Source organism: Sarcophilus harrisii, chromosome 6 (assembly GCF_902635505.1).
Source record: "Sarcophilus harrisii chromosome 6, mSarHar1.11, whole genome shotgun sequence".
Lineage (NCBI taxonomy): Eukaryota > Metazoa > Chordata > Mammalia > Dasyuromorphia > Dasyuridae > Sarcophilus > Sarcophilus harrisii.
Genome location: NC_045431.1, coordinates 27254501 through 27279387, shown reverse-complemented (window position 1 = coordinate 27279387; position 24887 = coordinate 27254501). Strand labels below are relative to the sequence as shown.

General features: G+C 42.6%; 1 protein-coding gene across 5 annotated transcripts in view; it reads right to left on the bottom strand.

The window, feature by feature from the left end:
* The window catches only part of KLF3 (Kruppel like factor 3), a 31271-nt gene extending 6823 nt beyond the window's left edge, over positions 1–24448 (bottom strand). The window contains exons 1-4 of one of the 5 annotated variants that reach the window (XM_031943089.1): positions 24151–24448; positions 13229–13324; positions 3775–4270; positions 2618–2771 (exon numbers count right to left, since the gene is read on the bottom strand). In XM_031943089.1, the coding sequence (XP_031798949.1) occupies positions 2618–2771; positions 3775–4270; positions 13229–13285 (707 nt within the window). In that variant the 5' untranslated portion in view covers positions 13286–13324; positions 24151–24448. Of the gene's footprint in view, positions 1–2617; positions 2772–3774; positions 4271–13228; positions 13325–13687; positions 13826–15388; positions 15933–16004; positions 16474–20567; positions 22373–24150 lie in introns of those variants that run through there. The other 4 variants (XM_023506049.2, XM_012552290.3, XM_012552291.3 and 1 more) reach the window with 4 other exon arrangements.
* Between the last annotated feature and the right edge of the window lie 439 nt (positions 24449–24887).

Here is a 24887-nt window from a genome sequence, read left to right as displayed (position 1 = left end):
AATATTATTACGTTAATTTTTATTAAGTTAATTTTTTAAAAAAGTCTACTTTGTCTATATTTTGATTATATTTCATCTATATTTTATTTCTAAATTTAACTTTCATTTAGAGGAACTCATATAAATCATATATGCACTTGTTACATTTATAATCTATATTTGTGAATTATAATGGATTATGATCCTTAAAAAAAGTACTGGGATTGATATGTGTAATAATTTAACCAGTGGACTAATGGATGAACTAGTATGGCCAACTGAGGTAGAGGGAGGAGGAAGCAATAAGAAGGGAAACTTTTAAGTTTCCTTCTTTTTGGGGGTTGAGAAGACTTTTCAGATTTTATGTTTTATATTTGAACACAATACTTCACTTTTCATTAAGACAAAAACCAAAGCAACATGTGTCTTTAATTTCATAAATCAATATTTAAATATTTCACGTCTATAAGCTACTTATTAACTACTGTCAACAATATTACCTTTGCCCCACATTTTAGTAATTAATGTTATGCTTTGACAGTAGAATATTCCTACCACTTTTTAAAGCTATTCATAGGTCCATTAATGTTAAATTGTAAAAACTGTTTTAAGAATTATAAACAAGCAAAAAGCTCTCGAGGATATTGGAAATAAGAGGGTATGCCAGAACCTCTTTGGACTGGTCTTTCCAGGGTTTATTTAAAAGCCAAAAGGGGAGCCTCCTTAATGGTGAGAAGCTCCTCCTCCAAATCCCCTGAGTCCCCCAGAGTCCAAACTTCTGAGATGAGTGAGGAGGCTGGGTGCTCTCATTTATGGGACCTTTGGGGTAGTTGGTGGAAAAGGTGGCAATCTTCAAGCTGTTTCAGTCTTAAACTGACTTTTTAAAGCTGGTTTCCCCTCAAGTTGGCTAGAGTAAAAAATAAAAAAATTAAACTTAAAAAAAAAAAAAGACCAGACATTCCATCCCCTAGAACTTTTCCTTCCAAATATGGCTGCAAATGTATAAAACTGAACTCTCTCACAAAAACTGCCTTCCTGAAGCCTTCGAAAGTATGCCGTGTCAGCATGGCATGCTTCAAAGAAATTAGTTCTGAAGCCTTATTCGATGCCTCCAGAGTAAGGAATACATAATGGAAACATCCTGGAGCGGGCTGAAACTATAGGCTGAGGGCTACAAGTGATTCTTTCCTGGCCCGCCGACTGACTGTGTGGGACACCACTGGGGATGGTCCAAGACATGACTTAATCACATCTGTGTGTGAACAGCATTCATCCAGGAGCGCACTGTCCAAACGGTGGAAAACTTACTGGTGAAGATTCAATACGTTGCTTAACAACCACTCATTTATAGAGCGACTTAGCCGGTCTAAGTTTTTGGTATTGTTAAAAACCAGCATTTTACCACTTGGAATTAATATGAAATATAACAATCACTTAATCGTACAGCAATGTAAAGAGATCACTGAAAGACTATCAGTTACAGTAATAAAAATTAGCACAGAAATTTTAAAGAGCAGAAACGAAAGTTGGTTTGCAAGTTGCGGAGTAATTGTTAGAGTCAGAGACCTCAATAAGAATCCAGCGCTGCTATTTACTTCCTGAGTGACGAGATCATTCAAAACAAAATGAATTTTCAGGCTCTCCTCAACAAAATGAAGACTTTTCATCCAATTTTAAATGAGATTCTGAAAGTAATGGGGTGCTATTTTCAAAATAAAATTAAAATCCATAACAACTAATATTTAGGAATATCACAGCCCTTGCTTTTGATTATCATGGATTACTCTGGCATCTTGGTGAAACATATGAACCCTTTCTCATTAAAAAAAGAATAAAGTCTTTGTGTAAAATAAATTAAGGCAAAAATTTGTTCCCTCCTCTTAACTAATGGGACTTCACATTCCTACTACCAAAATGAGAAAATCATAATGATCAAAGCATAACCTAACGTGAACAGGATTGAATGTGAACTCTACTAGGGCCCAACTTCTTAAAGTGTCTTGTACCTAAATGTGGGGTCATGAAATTGATTTTTTAAATCAGTAAATGTTTGATTTGCATATCCATTTTTTAATCTGTATATCTGGTATATATGTACATTCTATGCAGGGTCATGTAAAAATTTCTTGGGTGAAAATGGGTCAGGGCCACAAGTCACAAGTGGAAAAAGTTCAAGAATCCCTGTAATTCTAGGAAATATTGGTCTTTTGAATCTGAAAAATTCAAGTGTTATAAAAATGGAAAAAAGGGATCACTTTGCTCTGAAAAATGGCTTAATAAAAGAGAATGAAATTGAAAAGAGGATGCAGGGAGTGTGGGAAGTGGATAGGAGACTGCAGTTTTGGTCCCCGGCATCAAACTGCATGCTGAACTCAACTCCAGATGAACTTAACCCTAAAGAGTGGGGCTCCAAGGAGAAAAGATGGGAGCTCTCTAGTGGAAGTCCCCCCAGGTTCTTTGATTTGTAACTGTAGTCATTATTTACTCAGCCTCTCTTGGTATTCCTTTAATTTGTCATTAGGCACAAAATCCCAATTTCTGGCTCACAGCCGATGGCTGATCCTGCTGCCGCCATGTCCTCGGCCACCTGATGGCAAACAATTTTGTACGAATGACAGGTAGATCCAAATATACTTACTCTTGCAACATTGCAACTTGTGGAGGGGATACTGAGTTCATTAGTGGGGGTGACATTTCTTCAGGATAATAATCTGTCCTCTGTGGTTCAATCCCAGGCTCTACTTTGATTTTTTTCTGCAAAATAGGCTTCTCGTAGGATTCGATTACAGGTACTGGATGGGGACAAAAGAGAAAGGGAAATCAGTTTAAAGGCCGGCCCTTGTTGAGAAATGCCAGGATTCTACCAGTCTCGGTGAGGAAATACCAATGCTCTCCTTGCCTCTCACAAACATGATAAAGTTCTGGGTAAAATCTCACTAGAACTTAGTCTTAGTGACTAATTATCATGCCACATAGAAGCAGGCAAAAGGAGAAATTCATGCTTTTCAACCTTGATTTTGAAAATTTCCCATCTACAGTCAAGCTTCCTGCTCTCTACCAGCTGAAGAATAAAGGATGCAAACATGGCCACACAGTTCCCAACTTTTTAAAAGATATTTAGTAAATGACTATTGGCTTTATCTTAAATGCCTGTAAGGCCAGGGAGCTGCCCTCTAAGTTTCTGGAGAGCATGGTCCCCAATAATCTCAGCAATGACATTTTCTAGGGTGTCTGAGGCCACAGACGCATCGTATTGGTGCAACATAAGATGCAACACTTTTGCATCTTAAGTTGAGTCTACCATCAACATCTTTTAATACTTCACTTGTTCCTGGCTCCTTTCCTTTCATACCCAGAATTTCTCTCAGATGTGCACCTCAATTCTACAAATTATTTAATTTAATAATTTAAATTATTGGCCATTATAATGGGCAATAATAAAAACTTATTTAAATTTTTGGCCATAAAAATATCATTTATTATGACCACGATAATGGCCAATGATAATAAAAAAAATAATAGTAATTTAAACTCTTGGCCAAAATAATATCATTATTATGGCCACAATAATGGCCAGTGATAATAAAAAATAATAATACTTTAAATTATTGGCCAAAAAAAATAACATTATTATAATGGCCAATGATAATAAAAAAAAAAACTTTAAATTATTGGCCAAAATAATATTATTATTATGGCCACAATAATGGCCAATGATAATAAAAAATAATTTAAATTACTGGCCAAAAACATACTATTATGGCCACAATAATAATAAAAGAGAGCGTGTCTTACCTTGCATGCTATTTGTATTTTCCAATTCATCTGCTAGGACAGTAGAAACCATTATAGGCTGCTGAAGGTGACTTGCGTACATGAAAGGTACAGGTTGCACAACAACCGGCTGTATAACTGGAAGGATTCCAGGGCTGCGAATTCCGTGTCGAGAAAGGGCCGCCATTACTGGTGGGATCGGCAACGGCACGCTGAAGGGCTGGACGCCCGGCGGGGGCGGTGTGAACTTTTTCATAGGTGGGCTAGGCGAGGGCATAGTTAATCCAGGTGAGGCTCGCCTGTGAGAAGTCTGAAATTTCAGCGGGGAAGGGGAACTTCCGGCCGAAGGTGGGGAACTCCGCTTGTTCACCGTGAGATCGACGGGCTCCATCTGGATTCCATTAGAATTAAGGCCTTCCGGGGTCGGATAGAATTTATTGTGTAACATGTTCGGTGTAGAATAAATGACACTGTACTTGTTTGACTTCATATGTTCCATGAAATTAGATGGATAGGACTATTTGAAGAAAAAAAAAAAAAGAATTGTGTAAGCAAAAAACATGTATATGGGAAAGCCTATTAAGAAGAAAAATACTGATTAAAAAAAAACAAGTTTGATGGTTTTAAATGTGGTCCTGTATCCCAGTAATCCCAAACTTTTGATCCAGCCACTACTATACTCCCAAAATTCAGAGGAAAAGGACCCATTTACAGCAAAACTGTGTTTGTAAGATCCCAAAAATGGAAACTAAGGCAGTGAAAACCTACTAAACTACGACTAAAAATTGTGGAATACAAATGTAAAAGGTTATTTATTATTCTGTCCTAAGTCACGATGAAACCAACAGTCTCGGAAGAAAGTGGGAAGACAGTTATGAGCTGATGCAGATGAAGAGAGCAGGGCTGGAAGAACAATTTGTATTACAACATTTTCAAGAAAAACAGCTTTGAAGGCCTTTAGAACTGATGGCTGCAACGATAAAGCAGGAGTTCAGCTCTGGAGATGAATCACACCGCCCACCTCCTGCAGACTTACAATCCGGCTTGCAGCCGGCCCACAGCAAAATGTGCTTTGCTGGCCTACACCTAATAGTGGGAGAGTTTCTGACTCGTCCATGGGGCTGGAGGGAAAGCAATGAGAGGGAGAGAACTTTAACCCCACAAATAACATGTACACAATGTTCTAAGAAGGAGAACAGGATTCTAAAACCCTAAATTCCAATAGAATCCTTGCCCCCATTTATAATTAAATTGAACAGTAAGATGCTGGAGAAACAGCTGGATGTCACTGACCCTGGAAAGGTCCGAGTTCAAATCCAGCTTTATTTTTGAAATTTATTTATAAATAAATACACTTTATTAATTATTACGTGTATTTAATAAATACCCTTACAAATACACTTATTTATAAAACAGACTTGTTAAGAGCACTTTCCTCCCAGAGTTATTGTGAGGATCAAATAAGATAATATTTGTAAAGCAGTTTTGACTTTTTAGCATTTGACAAAAATGACTCAGTCTATTTTGTGGATCAAATGGAAACACGTGGGCTGCATTTAAATAAATTCTGAGTGGGATAAAGAAATGTACTCAAAGGGTACGAGGATCTCAGGAGGCCACAGGGAGTAGATTCAACATTTTTAACCACCACCAGGATCAAGATATGGATGCTCCGCTTATTAAATATGGAAATGGCACAAGACTGGACATGACAGCTCAACATGGAGCAATAGCATAATGCACCTACTTAAAGAAAAAAAAAAACTAATGCAATCACGGGCTATGTGAATGATGGTAGGGTGTCCAAACCACCGATACCCAGAGTGCTGTAATTAATTCTGGGTGCAAGAACACTGACAAACTGGATGGTGAATTGTTCGGATTACGATCCATATTAGATGGAATATAGCGTAAGGGAAGAAGGAAATGAAATAAGTACTTATTAAGCACCTACTATGTACCAGACACCATTCTATGACTTCATTTGATCCTTAAAACCACCTGGGGAGGCAGGTGCTATGATTACCTCCATTTTCCATTTGGGAAACTGAGGCACCAAATGTCACCTGTGTGTCCTACAGGTCACAGGAAGGCAAGGTCTGTTTCCTCCCAATAAGGAGAACACCAACAACAGAACCACCATGAGAGGGGCACTGTAAAAACCAGACCCAACTTCCAGTTTTATGGAAAAAGTCTCGGCGCAGTCACCAGTCAGGATCCCCCCCGCCCCCAACATCTGACTGCCTCCCTGCCCCTAGAAATGGCTGACCATGGCTACATATAATGGGTGTATCCACTCCACTACAACCAGTCTCCAGAAACACATTACATTTGTCCTACTAAGGTCACCAGTAACAAGAGCTAGCCTTTACTTAGGCTCTTTAAGGCTTGCAAAGTGTTGTTTCATTTAACCATCGACAGCTGTTCCCAGAGACTTTGTATGTGTAGCATACATAAATGATGATTACTTTACACTGTGGTATCTCACAGAAAATCACATCATTTTCATTCAAAATACACAATTCTCCCTCAAAACTCACACGAATCCACCCTACCAATCTCATTGTATCCAGACTTGAGTAAGACACATATCATTCTGGTATTAATTCTTCATTTCTAATTTACTGCTTTTATGTCTCATTGTCCATATCAATAAGATCAATAAGAATCCCCCAAAATAATTTCTATTCGGTCTTGGAATGAGTGCAATTCACTCTATCCTTATTCCCCCCACCCCTTTCTACTCCAGGCTTGGGCTCTCCTCATGTGAACGGTCTAGTTTCAGGGGATACCCAGGTCAGGGCTGATAATCTACTCATAGATAAACATGTTTAACAACCTGCAAGGGCCTATAAAACTAGAAGTTAGTTCTCCCAGCCTAAAGCAGCTGCCACACCCATAGCACAGCCAAATTCCTTAATTATAGACCTGATCTTAATAGTTTCAGAGTAATCTAATTTTGTGTAGTTTAAACTTTTTGGAAATGCAAAGTCCAGATGTTTAAGTGTATCCTGTCTCTTCCACTAACTAGTTGTTTTAACTTGCTTGGGTCCTAATCATCTCATCCATACTAATGAGGCCCCTAGGCCTTCTAAATAGATGGTCTTGTGAAATAAAAGTTCCCCACTGATTTAAGTGATATGGAAATTCTCATTGCAATGAAGTTGGATATTCTGATGGGAGAGGAAAAAAAGTAAACTTTTAAACAATTAAAATAAGGCAAACTTTGAAAATTTCCTTGTTGGTCTGTAGCATTAGTTCTTATCCCTCACACACATTGGGCAAGTCTTTGCCTTTCAAGACTTTGGACAATTTCTCCAAGTCACAAAAAAAGGCACCTAATTGAACTGGTGGAGGGAGTTTCCTTATCTGGAAATTCTCCATACCAGAAGTAAATCATAGATGCAGTTTCTCTATCAATAATCGACACTATTCCCACTTGGAAAAACAGGGGATGTGGAAAAGCAACCTTAAAATGCACACGAAATGTGTGTTCTAAAGATCAGTCATGGGCTGTTCCAATAGTCAAGGGTCTATGATTTTGCAGACATGGATGCTCCCTCCACCTCATAAACCTCTGCAACTGGGGAGGTCATTTTCAAGAACGTGCATGTTGGTCTGTGGCTAGGCCGGTCCTTAAACAGCAGACACGTGGCCTGCAACGTTCCCATCTCCAGCCTGGCAGGGCCTTGCCAGAGCTTGCACTTGGATGGCAAATGTTGGGAACATGGGTTGCCTCGGGGTCATGAGGAGGCATCTGAGCAGGGAGGGGGTTCTGTGGCAGCCGCTGATTTATAGAGAACACACCCCCCCCCAAGCCCCTAAGATATCACAGGACCATGTCCTAGAACATGTAGCAGGCAAGAAGCCAAAATGGCACCAGGTTCACTGCAGAGTCAACAAAAGAACATAATAAGGAATGTATAGTGAAGGCTTAAGTTTATGACACTGCAATTAAATACAGCACAATGGCAACCAAAACAAGTTTCCATCAATCTCAAGCCTCACTCAAGACAATAGGTCTCAACTTGGATCATAAATTGTACAAAAATGAAGGAACGATTTCTAATTGTTTTGATTCAGCAAAGAGCAACTTTCCTCTTCCATTTTCACCCCCTTTTCTCTCTAATAAATTTTCTTCCTAATAAAACTGCAAATAGCTAGAACTTCAAACTAAGTGGAATTTCCCCCTTTTATATTGCTTTAAGGAAAAGCAATAGATCTGAATAAAAAACCCTGAAAACCAAGAGCTCAAAACAGACTTTCAGAGCCTATCCTGAAATCAGAACACAAAATCTACTCATTTACATATTTAGAAAGGCACCTTTTATACCTAAGAAGCCTAGATATATCTCCAACATCTATAAGTACATATGCACAAAATATATATCGCCTGTGTATTTATGTATATATATCTACATACACAATGCTAAGCACCAAACATGAACAAGTCTTTAATTTACTGGAATCAATAACTTTCCTACTTGAGACCGTGCAGAAGTCTGAGTGACAGAAGCAGAAGGACCTGCCCACCTGCCTGTCTGCAGCCAGTCTGGGAGGTGGCCCAGAAGCCTGGGAGAAGCTCTGGGTCCCAGGAGAAGCTCTGGTCCTAGGAGACCTGGGAGAAGCCCCGGGTCCCAGGAGACCTGGGAGAAGCTCCGGTCCTGCAGAGCATCCCAAGTCTGGGGACTTCCCCTGGCCCCGAGCATCGCGGCTGGCCAAACAGGACATCCTATAGTTGGCGCAGTTGTTGGCTTCCAATGTGGCCAGTCTTGGGGAGCTAGGAATTTAGGCAGGGGAGGATTTTCTAACTTCATAACATTCTCAAGTGTTTCAAACCATAAACTCGGGGAGAAACAAAAACATAAATAAGACGTAGCTTCATGAACATCATGGGCAGTCTTGGCTTGGGCCTTGGGTTTCAAATGAATCCCCTTCTTCTCTTATAACAACTCATTTTCTCCTTTGAATAATGGAAACCATTTAGGGATAGAGGGGTCACAAGGACAAATCACTAAGCTTAAGACTTCTGTCTTATTTTACAGGCCTGAAGACTAATTATATCGTCTTATTGCACCACAAAAGACAGACATTTGTTGTTATTAAACCTTCTTGCTAAAGAATTTTGCTGAGATGTTTACCTGGACTTATAAAAGATGCATTTATTTTAATTATTTAGGTGGAGCTAATAAGCAATTATAATTAGCTTGGTTTTACACTACCACTTAGTATTATCTTAACACTGTGGAGAATTCTGTGTGCAATACAGTTCTCCCTACTGTATGACTGATAAAAGGTTCATAGTGGGGTGTGCCTTGGGTGTGTGCCCCAGATCACCTGAGAAGCGTAGTTATTGTTCATCACCTCCCCCTATTGAAACACTCCCTTTATAACAAAGTCATGCAAACTACCAAGAAAGCAAATCCAAAGCAGGATTATTACTTTAGGGAGAAAAAGAACCAGCATTTCTCCGGACTACTGATGGCCAGAAAAATGTAGCTCTGAAATGTGATCTGAATGTGGAAGGGAAAGTTTTTTTAATAGCAGGCCTTCCTTTAAAAAAAAAAAAAAAAAAAAAAAAAAAAGGAGTTTGGGCAAATATAATTGCCCCCCCCCCCTTTTTAAAGGAACTCTCTTTTCAGGCCATACTCAAAAGGAATTGATATTAAGAAAAAAATATCTTCACTTTAGTTACATGCATCCAAATAGTGGTTTTAGGTTTAACTTAAAAAATAAAACAAAACATCCTAATTCCTATACATGTCTTAACAAAAAATCCTGGATGCTCCTTTCCTCACAGTGCTGCTACATAACAAAGATTTTCTATCCTTTTTCTTCAGTATTGGTTTAGAAATCCACACGTTCAATTGCCAGAATTCTATTTTTATGAATAAATGGAGCTGATCAAGTGATGCTTATGCTCCAATAGTTTTTCAGTGGCTCCCAAATTTCCTGGAAAAGCAAGGAGCTCAAGAATCCCCAAACTGGCATCTCTCCTGGTACCTCCCCAGCCTTTTCTCAGGTTACTCCATGTAACACTCCAAGCTAGAGCCAAAAGGAAAAACACCCTGAGAAGGGACTCGTGGACTGTATTGCACTGCCAAAGGAGTACCCACAAAACTGATCCACAAAGCCCTGATCCACAAGCTCACCTTCAGCTCTAAGGTTACCTGTCCCAAGGTGAGGGATCTTTGGGGGGCTCTCACACCCCTCACTTGGACCCCGAGGGCTGACGGCAGCACTGGGAGTACCCACATCTGCACCCCAGCCTGGGAATTCAACTTTCTCCTCCCCCCCCCTTTTTTTATGGGGCTCTGGGGACCTAACTCTGTGTGGGGAAGACCCCTGCTGCCCATGGGGAGAAAAGGGAACTTGATGCTTCTCATGGATGAATCAGGCTCAGTAACTTTGCCCAAAACATTTTAAAATATTTTTGTATTTAAGAAAATTATGTGATGCCTATATTGCATTGAACACTTATGTTTAAAAATTATCCTTGCATGTTTTGAAAATAAAAAACTTCAATAAAAAAGAAAATTGTGTGTATTTAAATACAAAAATAAAATATTGGCTTATTTAAAATATTAGTTGTATTTAAACTAATTTTTTTTTTTTTACTTAACAAGTTTATGGTCCAAGTTAAGAACCTCTGGTCAACCCCCATATTTTATAGGTGAAGAACTGGAGCCCAATATTTTGACTCTAAAGCCCTTCTCCTCCCTCTACCAAGGAGACCCAACTTCACTAGTTCTTTCAAAAACAAATATCCTACACAGGAAAGGGATGGATTTAGGAAGGAATCCAGGGGACTTCTTCCATAGAGCCACTTTGCAAATGAGAATGGTAAAGAAGCTTTACTGAAAAACAGACTCAAAATGTGCTGTAATAGTAAAGTACCTACCATTTCCATTCTTTTTGACATAGATCTAAGAACAAGATTCAGCCCAGAACCACCAAAATTATGATTTTATTAACACCGTACCCAGGAGCTCTGCCAAAGCAATTCACTGGGATTTTTTTAAAAACCAAAACATCCATACTTTAAAATCTCATAGTAAATGCTATTCTTCCTCCTCAGCTTTTCACTAGTAAAAGTACACTTTTAAAGTTCATTAATAAGAAGGGAGTGCTCCTCCATAACTCAAGACTGGGCTCAATTTCTCCAAAGGCTCTCCAAGGCCAGGGTGGAGTCCAGGGCCAGGAAGGTGTGGTTTATTTATAAACAAACAGAAGGTAGGAAGAGCAGGATCCACACCCTTCAGGGTAAACAGAAGGGGAGAAAGGGCTCCTTCAACCAGATGCACAAATTTCATATAAAATTTCCCTTCTAGAAAAAGAGTCTCCAATAGCCATAAATATAATTTTAGCTCCCTTGCTGGGTGAGAGGGATTCCTTTTACTTTTAAAATCATAAAAGAAATAAGCCTTTTGGTGATATCTCCAGGAGAACTCTATAAAGAGAACTTATTTAATACTTTCTCCCCCTTTCCTATCTCCTTCAGTTGAATTGCAATGGAATCCCAGGAGTGGCCACTCTCAATTTGGCTGGTTTTAAACTTTAAAGGTGGCATAAAAGGATATTACTATTCTATTATAAAGTCAGAAACTGTAATTTTCTCTCCTAACTCTAAAGTTGGAACTACAAGAAAACGTCAACAAACCTAAATCAAATCAATAAGCATTTATTGAACCCCTACTGGAACAGGTCCCCGTCCCCCCCATTCTGCTCCTAAGAATCCAGAGTCAAATTAAAAAAAAAAAAAAAAAAAAAAGATTTGAAATTGGGGATAAAGAGACATTCTGGGCACATATCGAGTGGCTCAGCTTCAGCACAAGCTTCCTAAGTTAATATTTCTGTATGAATAAGAATTAGCATTTAGAACTGTTAAGGTCATAGAAAGCAGAGTTAAAGTCTGCTACTATCTTCTGCCTACAAAGGGAATATATCTATTTTAGAAATATAATGAACCAGAGAAATACCCTCTTTTCTAATATACTAAAATTCTGATTATATCTTAACCAAGGGTCCCCCCAATTTTAAGGGTTTCAATTTATTTCTGGGTGAAAGAAAAGTACATTTGGAAAGGAACCATTAGTTGCAAAGAGACTCCATGTATTTTGATTTCATTTAAGAGTACAAGTTAGGATGTTACAGAAATCAGTAATAACATCACAATTTACTTTACTGGGTGAATTTCCTTGCTGTCAATTATCATATTAACTTAGCAATACAAGTTTTTGTTTTTGCTTTAAATCAGACTCCTGGGATCTATTTCCAAGCCAAATTCAAAGTCCTAGAATCACAGTGGATAAAATGCATCATTTGAGAGTTCTGCATCATTTACAAAATTAATCCTATTTTCTGGTTATTTCAATTTTAATGTATTGCCTTACTAATGTAACTGTCAGCTCATCTGGGGAAATTTTATACCTTGATTTTCTCTAGTGGTACTCAGAAGCCCAGTAAGAAAATCCTTCAAGAGTTGAGGAAAAGAACAATTTAAGTTTTTACATTATTATTACTTTTCATCACTAGTTTTCCTGAACCTGTTCAAACATACAATTACTCTATCTCAATATTAAAGTATTATTTCCTTTTAAGACAATTCTTGCTTTACACTTAATTGTAGCCAATTGTGTTCAAATGTCACTGGGCTACTTGAAGATTTTCTACCAAAAATGACAAATAGTCATATCCATGGAAATTCCATTTCTGCAGCCTCAGAGTGACCTCTATGTGTCTTGTATAATAAACACTTTTAGCAGGAACAGTCACAGCCAATACATAAAGATGATCTAATTTTCAAAGCTTCTCATTACCAGCCTGGGTCCAAGTTTTTCCCCTTGTGAATATTTTCCAAGCCCAAGGTAAAGGAAGGAGAGAGAATAAGAGTGAGAGTTGTTATTGAATATTGACTAAGCGGGATCCTCCCAAAGTTCAACTACACCCCTTCTTTGAAGTCCAGGACTTTTGGCTTGCTACTCTCAAGGCCGAATAACTAAAACAAATGACTGGCAGCCCAAACTGACCGAAATTTCCTGAAGATGTCCACGAAAGGTGGCTAAGGCAACATGGCGACCAGTTCTAAGTGTAATCGGGAACAAGTGATTAGTAACGATATCGGATCAATCTAGCACTCTGTGGTTAGCAAAGTACTTTTTTCACAACAACAATCCACACCTCAAGGTAGAGAGCTGAAAGATCTACTGCAGGACCCACCCTTTGACCTCTCCTGGCCAAGTCCCTTAGGTCTCCAGGCAACCAATTATAAATGACCCAGAAGGTGACTTACCTGCCTCAGCAGAGGGACTTTGCTCACCTGGGAGGTCACAGGGCCAGTCACATTACCAGTTATTTATGCGACTTACCCCGGTGGCTTTGGGAAACCTACTTATCAGAGAGCTACCAATCCCTTCAGGCAGGAGCCAAATACAGAGAATGAAGAAAGCCAATCTTTCATCTTGGAAGGCCTTACCACTGAGACAGGATCCATTGCCTCTTGCTTAACAGGGACAGGGTCAAACATCAGCATTCTTTTAGTTAAATCCTCCAAGATGCTCTTGTGTTTTGTCTAGAAAACAAAAACAAAAAAGAAACAGATGAAACTAAACTGATTTCAAACATAAACCGCTACCCCCAAATTAAGAAATATTCCCCCCTCCAACATATACTAAGAATGTCTGTATTTGTTTCCCACAAACCAGCCTAGTGCCCTGGTTCACAGGGATAAATGGGAAGGATTAAATCAGATAATGGGTCTAAGAACACACATTTAAATCATTTGCTGCTTAAGCTAGCCATCTTCTATACTTTGATTAACTTTAACTTTAGTGTTAATATAGCAGAAATTAGCTTCCTTTAGGGAATAAGTACACAATAAAGCACAGCAGCTTCATGATTATCACAAGAAAAAACCCCAGCACAAAGTATATACCATCACAGCTGAAAGCTTTGTGTCCAAGAGCCTGGTGCTGAATTCACGTGGAAGCATGATTCCGATACCCATATTTAGCAAAAAGGCCATGGGTAGTAACTTCATTCACAAGCCTAGCAACATTTTGTCAGAAATAAAAATATTATTCTAAGAACACCAGCCTTGAAGTCAGAAGGACCCGAGTTCAAATCTGGTCTCAGACACTGGCTGTGTGACCCTGAGCCAGTCACTTAACCCCCATTGCCTCAGCCAAAAAAAAAAAATTTTTTTTACTATACTTTTAGATGTTGATGGAGTGTTCGGTACCGGAGAGAAATCAGTCAGTTGACAACAAGTCAATATTTAAAAAAAGAATACGAAAATAACTAACTTTTTTTTAAAAAATTGAGCAATCTCTGCTTGGAACCTTCAGTCTCAATCCTTAACTCTGCTTCTCGGGGCCCAAGGGCTCAGGGCCTGTGTCTCGGAGATGACTGAGGCACTGGCAGAGTCTGGCTTGTTTGTGTGGCCGGGTTTGAGCGAGGCCTCTGGGAGCTTTTCCGCGCCTGTCCGCTAGATGGCAGGCCGCGCCCACGCATCCGCCACGGTGGGCAGCCAGGAAGGCTGATTTATGTAGGGGAATTTTCAATCACTTCCTTAACTTAGACTCTTCTTAAAGAGGTCGCCAGAGCTCTTATGTAATGTTTCCCCCTAGGAAAGCTTCCTAATCAGTCACACTTAGGCTCTAACTTCAATTTTTAATCAATTCATCCACAACCAAACCCCAGAGCCTGAATTATTGACAGCCACAAAGCCACCTTTCGGACAAAAGCCTCCCCTGATTTACAAGATTGTTAAAGTTGAATAGAAATTACACCTCGAGCTTTCCAAGGGTTTAAATTTGGGCCAAGCCACAGCCCCCAGGTAACAATCTGAGGAAGCAGGGGGTAAGGGGGGGACTATCAGAGAATCCAAGCATTTTCCCTCCAAAGCAGAAGGTAGATTTGCAAATCCCCTTTATCTTATCAGGCTCTTATCTGGCCAAGCTGTCAAGGCAAGGGCCAGTGTTTGGCTAAAAACTCGGTAAATGTTTCCCATTCAATGAACTTTGGGAACTGGTACCATTCACACTATCTGGTCTGGGCTCCCTGAAAGGCCCCAAAGCGCCTAAGGCAGCGCCAGCCCCCAATTTAGGAAAGGTTGTCCGAGTCAGCTTTTTGGAAGTGAAAAAAAAAATGTTAGCATGTTCCCATTAGGCCTGGGCCCCAAGTGTGGGGGCCATTTGGTGAAGGCGAGGGGGTGGGATTTCGCATTTCTCTGCCTCCTGGTGCCCCTCCCACCTTCCCCTGCTGCAGAATCCCCCCCCCCAATAGGCGTCCCTCCCCCAGCCCACACGCGGTGCTACAGAATTACTGCTCCCCTTCTCCCTCCAGTACAGCTGGTCTTCTTAGGTATCAGGAAGAAAGCAAGCTGAATGAATATGTAAATGGAGAGCCTTTAACTTGCCCAGGCAGATATAAATATTTATAAATATAAAAATGTAAAAAATCATGTAATTTCGAAAAGAGGATGTTAATGGAACAAGTAAAAAAAAAAAAAAACAAATTCTGGCCATGGAGGAGGAACAAGACGATCCCAATCTTCCACTGCCAAAGACTCTCAAGTTCTCAGGAGAGGAGGATTCCCCCACCCCAAAAATCATCTGGCAGGGTCCCACCTTACCAATATTACAATGGAAAAAGAGCCGCGTTCCTGGGAAATTCACTTTGTTTCTCTTAGTATCTCCAGAAACCACAAGCAGCAAACTAAAAACCATATGGAACAGCCTGGGAGTCTTTGCAACTTAAACCAGTTCCCTTTGCATTAAAATGTCTTAAATAGTTAATTATTTCGTTTCCAAGCCGGGCCAGAGAGTTACCAAGCACACTTGGCCATCCCTTCCCTTTCTGCAGCCCTCTCTCCTTTCCAACAAGCCACCCAACTCTGCTTTCTGGGCTCCCACCCATTCTGCTACACCCAATGGAGCGCCGCCAAGGCCCGGCCAACTTGTCCAAACAGGACATGGCTTTTGATAAGATTCTGCCCACACCCTGTACTTCGGAAAGACAAGTGAAGCAATTGATTTTGCATGTAAATAAGGACAGGTGCAAAGGTAAAGTCCAAGCACACTCCCTCCCCATTTCGGGTCTGAAGCTTCAGAAAAGAAAGAAATCCCTAATCAAAGGTCGGACAAAGTCGGCGGCCCCCGGGAGCAGCAGCTCTGGCGGCCCCCAATGTGTCCGACTGCGGGACCCCCCTCACCCCGCTCCCCAGAGCCTTCCCCCTGCACGTCCCAGACCTGGAGGAGGGTTACATAAGCAGCTGGAGAAGGCCGCAGGGACCACATCATCCCTGCTGTCCCGGGCGCATTTCTCTCTCATCTGGGCCTACCACATCTCCCTGGAACGGCGGTCCCACCCTGCTCCACCCAGCGGGGGACCCCACCCAGAGTCCCACCCAGCTGGGTGTGGGAGGATGGGAGGGCCCCTTGGCTTCAGTCAGTAGCCAGTTCCTGGAAATTCCGGCCTGAACAGGGAGAGCTGGCAACCTTGTAAATAACCAAAATTATCAGCCATGACTGGGGTAATTTATTCAAGGCTCTGAAAAAAAAGTTCCCCTCACATCCAATGGACTAATTTTATGAGACTTGGGGACCCAAAGTGAAGGAATATTTTAATAATCGCCCTTACCCTCCGAGAAACATCGTAAAGCTTAAAACAAAAACATCTGATATAAAAATAAAAAATAAAATCCAGTATGTCTATAAAGAAAGCCCTTATAGAGCTCCCCTCTTCCCCACCTCCCTCTTTAGCTTCCCTATTTTTCCCCATCAATAGCATACGATGCTCCAATTACCCATAATCCTCCCCTTGGGATCCCCCCTCTTTCCTTCCACCCCAAAAGGAAGCCTTCCCATCTTCTGTTCTTCCTTGGCCTAATCCAAGTGAGATCAGTGAAAGAGCCGGCCACCTATTTATAGCCTCTCCCACCTGCAGCCGGTTTGCCCTAATCATATACCACAGAACATGATCAAAGTTCGTGTTCAAAAATCTTTTACCGATTTATCTTCTCTGCCCTCCTCCCACAAATACTTATGAAGCCCCCTGAGCGTGCAAAGCGATGCACGAGATGTCTCAGATAGTAGGCAAAACCAGAAAAGCTGAAATATTTGGGTATCTGGAAAAAAACTGAAATTTCCAAGCACAGGAATGACACAATCAGCTCTATATATACACAGCGATGACAATGGAAGTCAGAACTGAAAAAGAACTTAAATCATGGTTTCCTCCACCATCCATCCCTCTTTTGCACTTAGATGGTGTTTGAAGATTCACAAATGCTTTCCTTGCAAACACCTTGTGAGGTAGATAAATTGTTTAGTAATTATGGCTGTTTTTTCTGTCAGTAAGTCAGTCAGTGTGGCTTGGGCCAATAGATCTGGAGCTCCAAGTATTTCTAGTGTAATCACCTTACAAGAAATGGGTCAAGCCCAGAACCCAAGGAAAGATAATGGGGAAAAGACCTGTTGGATGAGTCAGTCATTCAGAAGAAACTGCTTTAGAGGCTTCAAAGTCCACAAAATGTGAATCATTATTCAGAAATACTTAGAATAGTCCAGAGAAAACTCCACAAATACCAAGGAAGCATCTACTAAATAGACTGATGTCTTCAAGCAGCAAAGAATGGGGGTGGGGGGCAGGTAAACAGGTAAGTATATTAGCCAGAAAGCCCAGCCCCCAGAAGGCTTACAGCCTAGTACCACTCAAAGCAAGTTTAACATCCTCAAGGGTATGAGATCTGTAAGGAGTTAATGGGAAAAAACCAAGGGCCAATGGAAGAACAACAACCCAGAGAGGAAGGAAGGAAAGGCTGCAAACTGTGACTTCCAGGGGTTCTTCAGGTCAACCGAGTGAGTGGTCCACTGCTCTTCTCCAAGGAGCGTCCCCAACACTGACCCTCTGAACATGGAGGAATTAAAGGAGCCCCGAAAATAATTCCAGGCAGCCTGCACACACACATGAACAGGGAGACCCAACTGGGGCACCCTTCCCCCAAAGCAGGTAATTATAGCCCAGTCAGGCCCCCAAACTTAAAGCTATCTATTATTCTGCCTCTCTGACACACCTGTACTTTTGTCCATAAAAATCCAAAGGAAAAATTGGCAGCTTTATCTAAGTCAATACGGAAATCCTCACTGTAATTCTATGAAGCTGCAAGGGTCAGGCACTTTCATCCCCATTTTAGAAATGAGGAAATAAGAGGGACAGAGGTGCCCAAGATCAAACAACTCGTCTGAATTGTAGCCAGGACCAGAAATAGGCCTCCTAATTATTTCAGATCCTTCCATGTAATGAGGACCTTGCAGCCCCATGCTGAGGGCCAGGTCTTTTAGGTGAAATCACCCTCCAAAGAGGCTCTCTGGGGGCAGTTTGGTGGGGGTACCTCCCTGGACGACGTCCAAGAAAAACCCGCCTTCCAGTGAACTGTTCTCATCACAGCAGAGTTCCAGGGCAAGAAATCAGATTGTACATGCTTTTTTTTTTCCAGGTTTGCTCCCCAAAGAATTTCATACCCCTTTCATTTAAGTGCAAGATATCATGACTGACCAACATGAACCTCAAAATAGATCCCCCAAAATCAGGTGATAAAGAGGTGTCACTTGAGGAAGAAAGCCTTCTAGTGTCTATTTGTAGCTCTAAAATGACCAAAATTCAAACTTTATTTAATTAATAATTATTACTAATTGCTAAAAAAAAAAAAAAAAAAATGATCCTCAACAATTTAAAGGAACAAAGTTAGAGAAAAACTGATCTTGTTGAGTAGATAGCAGATGGCCTTCCCTTTTAAAGGACATTTTCCCAAGGTGGTACTGGAAAGAGGAGCTTTGGGGAGTGTCAGGATGCAAACTACTGAAAGAGATAAGGGAGCTGGGTTAGGTGATTAAGCTCAAAGGACAGTGGTTGGGGAAAAAAATAAAGAATAGGAGCAGGGAGGGGGGAAAACCCTTTCTTTACAGACAGCCCTTTTTAATGTGTAGAATGTACTGAGCTAAATGACTGTTTGACTCATGGATGTTCTGAGGTCAGCTTGGTTCTGGCTCAATTCCTTGGAGTGAGGTCTAGACGGGCCCCAAGTCATCCCGGGGGACATCTCAGGCCCAACACAGATTGTCAACAATCTCAAGGGTGTCCCAGAACCAGCAGAGGTCCCCATCCATCCCCCAGATGAAGAGGCTCATTCACTCCCCACACACGCTCTGGACCAGACCCAGGGATTTGGCCGGAATGGGCCAGCCCCAAGCATGTAAATGGTCTGATGCTCAATTAATTTACTACATTTTCCTACTGTGTGTCTCACCCTTTCTTTGTCTTGGGGGGTGAGAGAGATGACTTTGCTTGACTAGGCAATGGGGGGCAAAAAAGCTTCCCCACCTTGTTTTGTGTTTTTTATTATTCTGAGGCTAAAACATTGCACCTCATTTGTAAGGACACCGATAACTTCAGGACTGCACAGAAATGGCACATTTTCCAGAGTTTATGTAAGACTGGTTGGAAATCAATACATTCTCATATAGAGGTATTTATAGCTCACCCAGACTTTGGACTCAGAAATAGTAGATTTGTACAGCACTGTGTCTCCTTTATTTTAATAACCACTAGACTCCAAGGAAGGAGGAGAATGGAGGGGGGGAAAGCAGTGGCTACGTCCCTTAGACAATGCCCGGCCTTATCAGGGCAGACTGCTGTCTGGTTTCCTGTCTCCGCAATGGAGAGGAGAAATAAAGTCTACTAAAGTGAACAGATCATTCTTCTAAAAACAAGTATGCTGAGTAGTCTCCTAATCCTCTCTGCACATGACTTTAAAATTAATTTGGATTGGAATCACACAGATAAATAAACTAGGCCGTACGTTTTAAGGAAGAAATCTTGGGAAATAAAAGAGCTGAATGTTTAGGCTAATCCCAATTCCCTTCTTTAAAGAAAAATGCCCAAATAATGCCATTTCCTAGTTTTTTCAGGATGAATTTGCCTTTTTACTTGCTCAAACAAAAGTGGGTCACCCATGAATAGATCTGACAACAGGGTATGAAGTTAGCATCAAGGAAAGCTGAAGAACAAACAATTCAGTTTGGCAATTTTATAGAAAAATGGGGGATAAGTATACAAGGGGATTTCATTGAGGGAGAACAAAGATGAATGGAAAATTGATTAAATAAATGTGGATTTTCTCAAGAGATGAGACTGTCGTTCCTCAGCATACCAATGTTTGTTAGTAAATAGAATGACTGTGCACCAGACATCACTAAAATTTCCCATTATTTCTGAGTTTATCATTTAAAAGTTTGCTAAAGTTTTATCTTGCTGGCTAGGTATCATATTCCCTCTGAAGCCAAAGGAAAACCTATTCAGAAAGGGTTAAACTTCTGTCTGAAAGCATGTCTGCCAAATACCATATTTTGGACTGGAAGCAGCTTTAGAATGAAAACACAGAAGTTTCGATTTTAAGGAGTCACTGCCCAAAGGGATGGCTTTCCCTTTCCCAAAAAGAAAGCACAATTGTAGACACTTTCTAAAAATCTCATCTTCTGCTAAAGGAAAGTTTCTCTCTTAACATATTAGATCCCAACATTTTTCTCACAGAGTGTAGAAGAGGTTAAAACTGTGCTGTTTAAAAACAGCTCCTAGGATGTCAAAGTAAGCATTAATGAGATTTTTCAGATACCGAAGATAAATTATAGAAAATGATTTTCTATAAAACTTTATGAATACTACCACACAGAAGGATCTAATCTCCTCTAATTCTCTCCTACTGAAAGAAAATTTAAAACCCACTAGAGGTTAACAAAGTCATAAAAACTCACCAAAAATTAAATTATTTCTCTTCCAACTAAAATGGCTCCTTGAAAATTAGTTTCTGCAGAGGCAACAGTAAAATAACTTGTAAATGTTATTTTTCTTAAAAAGCCAAACCAAAATGATAAACTGCAAATGGCATAGAAAAAATCATATCAAGACATGGAATGACATAGAAAAGTGGTCAATGCTGCAAATGCTAAAATTCTCCTTAAGTTCTTAAAGGACTCAAGAGCTCTCAAAGCAGAGTAAGTTTCCCTATGTCCAGCTCTTCTTTTCTTCTCCTTTTTCACTTTTAATCCTTTTTTAGTCAGATCCAGAATAATAAAAAAAACTAATATTCCCTTAAAAAATGCATCTCCCTCCCTTCAGTCATGCAATGCAATTTTTAAAAAAATGTGTTCTTCAAAATATCAGCAGACAATTCAAGATGGCCCAGAGTACCTAAATCCTCCAATTACAGAGCAATGAAGAGTAGCTGGTGTTCCAACTGAACAAAGTAGACCATCTTTTTCCAGATGAAGCTCTCCCACACAAAACTATACATAGTTAACAAAACCAAACCTTCAGAGACCTTCTCTAATAGTAGTGAATAGGCATCAAAAACCATGATTTGGGATCAAAATAAAAAATGCATTCGCCCGATAAACACACCGAAGTGCAGGGGTGTGTATAAAAAGGGTAACTGCCTTCTCATTATGACATAACCCAGGCATCTTAAGCAATCCTGAGTGTGTGGAGACATGATAACTCCCTGGGTGGGGATTGGGAGTTCAGGGGCAGGGACCGGGGGCCTGGTCTGGGCTACTGCTCGACCAGAAAACAGCCTGAAACAGGAAAGAGCACACACATATGCCACTAGGAATGTATGACGCAAACGCCAGCCTTGAAACAAAGAACAGGAAACGGCTCTGCTGGCTGAGCTGGAGAGAAAGCACAGAGCTCCACTGAGCCGGCCCTCCCTGACCCTATATTCATGAGCAGCTGGAGTTTTTAAAACAACAACAGGGGGTGGAGGTGTTTGTTCCATGGGTGTGAACACCACCACCAGCCTCGACGTGGACCTACCCTATTTACAAATAGAAGCCACCGCAAAACAGTCACCATCCCAAGTGAACTGGGGAGCCCACCGTAATTAACACCAGCCTTCCCTTTTGTTCCTCTCCCCTTCCTCGCCAGGACCAAGGGGGGGCCCAACTTCTCACTTTTATTATTATGGCCCCAAACAGGTTTGTTTGGGGAGGAGAAGGCGCTGGTGACGGAATAAAATCAGTGAAGAACACAGATTCTAGATCCATCCCCAGCATTCCTAGGAGCACAATGGGATCACAGTTACTAAAACACTCATCAAATCGGGTTCATTCATTCATTCATTCATTCATGATTCTGAATCGCCAGAGCCAAAAAACGTAGGGAGCTCAGAATTAAGCCTAAATTTCACTATTATGATCGTCATACACGTGGATACCTGAGATTATTAGTAGAGATGTTATGTAATTTTGTTATATGATACTAGATTTATTCCTGGAAAAATGAGGATGGTAGGAAGCTCAGAATAACCCTAAATTTCACTATGATGATTGTCACACACACGGATACTTGTGATTTCATTAGTAGAGATGTTATGTAATTTTGTTACATGATACTAAATTTATCACTGGAAAAATGGCGATGAGGAAAATTCTTAACTATATGACTCTCCACCTTCATTACCTTTTAAAAATTAGACTATTTCTTTGCTACCTCTTAGAAATGTCTCACTCTGCTTTTAGACATTTAAGAAGCCATGTGTGGAGAACACAGCTAAAAGTAAAAAAAAAAAAAAAAAAAATGGCATCACTGTGACCATAGTAACCAAAAACATTGATCCAGATTTAGAAACTTGCCAAATTATATATGAAGTAGATATATTTCTATAAGGATAGCCATATTATTTTGCTACTTGCCCTAATATCTGGATTTTTTGCAATTCTCTTAGTTTTTTTTTAAATCCTTGTTTTCCTTTACTCATAGTAAAGCAGACACAAAGTGACTTGCATTAAACCGCACATCTTCAAGGACCCCGGTACAGAAGAACATATTCGATGTACAAATATTTTGCAGGATGATAACCTCCTGGCTTGTGACCTCAGTAGTTTAAGTTTAAGGGAATAAAAAAGCCCTTTAGATTTTTACAACAGCTAAATTCCAAGCATTCATCCCCAAAACCTGTCTCTCCAAAAACTAAAATAAAGACAGAACTTCCCCCCCCCCCCCTCCAAATAACCTAGGGAACTGAACTCTTAGACTTGAGGGATGTTATTGCTTTCAGACTAAAAAACCCCCGAATCTTCCTTAGGGGTAGCCAGATTATTAAATCCAGATGTTACTCACTAAAATGCACAACACTAACAACATGTCACTGCTATTTTGTGGAAAAAATTCTAGGAGCAGCAATTCTGTCCACTTGATAATGCACAAGACTCAGCAACTAAATCTAAGTGAAATCACAGGACCTCTTATCTATTTTTCGACAAGATCAAAAAAAAAAAAAGGGGGGGGGTATAAAAAGGCGCAGACAAAAACCTTTAGGCAAGTAAGGAATAGACTCTTTAGTCCAAGTGGAGAGCCCAAGTTAATCTGAATTCCCAGGAAATTCCACCCAAAGGGACCAGTGGAGTCCAAGGTATGGCAACGCTCTGAGCGGCCAGAACCAAGATTTTGTTCCCGTTGCCCTCCATGTAAGCGCTTCTCCAATAGCCAATTTTCTTTCTCGTTTTCCCAGATAATCCTATAATTTAAAAATGCAAGAGGCGATGGGAGACAGACCCCACTTTTCCGTTCTGAGGGGGGGCCCTCTCCAGGACCCGCACCGGCATCACGGCTTACAAGGCCATACCCATGCAGCGCGCACACAGGCCGGGGGGGGGGAGGGGGGTCTCCCGGGAAGCGCGGCGGGTCCCCCGAGGAGGGTCCGGGGAGCACGCGGCGCAGAGGCAGGCACTGCGGCAGCTTCCCCGCGCAGGACGCGCCGCACGCCCCACGGAGCAGTCCCGGGAGCATCCCGGCGCCGACAACCTTCCCGAGGAGGGGGCGAGCCCCCGGGGCCCGTCTCCGGAGAAGTTCCTCCTGGGCGGAGCAGCCGAGCCCGAGGAAAACTTCCGACCCCGGGCGAGGGAGGGGGTGGGGGAGGAGCAGAAGGGGGAAGCGGGTGGGGGAGGGGGCTCGCGTCCCAGGGCGTCCAGTCCACCTTCCTAGAAGCCAGGTTGCACCGCAGCCAGCTCCCAGCTTTCTGCCGGGGAGGGAGGAGGCGGGCAGGGCCGGGGAGGGGGAGGGGAGTTAAAGACCACACAGGTGTAAGGAAGCGTTTCGGGCTCCCTCCTCGCCGCCCTCCCAGCTGCCCCCCCCCCCCCCCCCCCCCCCCCCCGCCCGGCACGGTCTCTCCCCGATGCCGCCGGGCTGCCCCCCTCCCCGTCGCTTATCTGTTGCACTGTCTCTGAGGGAAAGCTGCCCCCCATCCCCCACAAGCCCGGGCAGGGGGGGCTCGGAGCGCGGCGCCGCGGGCCGCCCGCACGGTCTCCATCCCGCAAGCAGCGCTGCCTCCAGACCTACCTAGACGGACGTTTGCCGGGGAAACTTCCTCGGAGCGCCGCGGTGCTGAGCGCAGCAGACAGGAAATAAAAGCCAGGATCAGGGTTCCCTCTAATCCCCCGAATGCACCAGTGTCAGCGGAAAAGTGCCGGGCCCATGCCGGGCCGGCCGGGCCGTCGGGGGGCGCACGGCGGGGGCGGCGGGGATGCGCGGCTGCGGCTGCGGCTGCGGCTGCGGCTGCTCCCGGTCCGGCTCGCGCCGCTCGGCTCCCTGGCAGCCGCCGGCTCCGGCTCCGCGCGCCGCTGCTGCTCCGGCTCCGGCTCCGGCTCCGGCTCCGCGCGCTGCTCCGGCTCCGGCTCCGGCTCTCACTCGCGCCCCGCCGCGCTCCCGCTCGCTCTCACTCTCCCAAGCTCCTGGCACCGAGTCCGGGGCCGTCACATGACGCCGGCGCCGCTCGCTCTGCGAGCCTCCCAGGGCTGGCCGGGTAAGTAGAGGCTGGGACCTCGGGTGGGAGGGTCAGGGAGGGGAGCGGGAGCCGCCGCCGCAGCCCGGGCAGGGCGGGGCGGGGTCCCCACCCACTAGGGTGGAGGCATCGGCGGCGGCCGAGTCACCCCGCCCCCCGCCGCCCCGCCCCCTCGCAGTCACCCGGGGACAGACTGACAGACCCTCATTATTATCCGGAGCGGCTCCGCCCCGCAGGCCGAGCGGGCCCAGCCCGGGGCCGCCGCCGCCGCCGCCGCCGGGGGCCGCGGGGCATG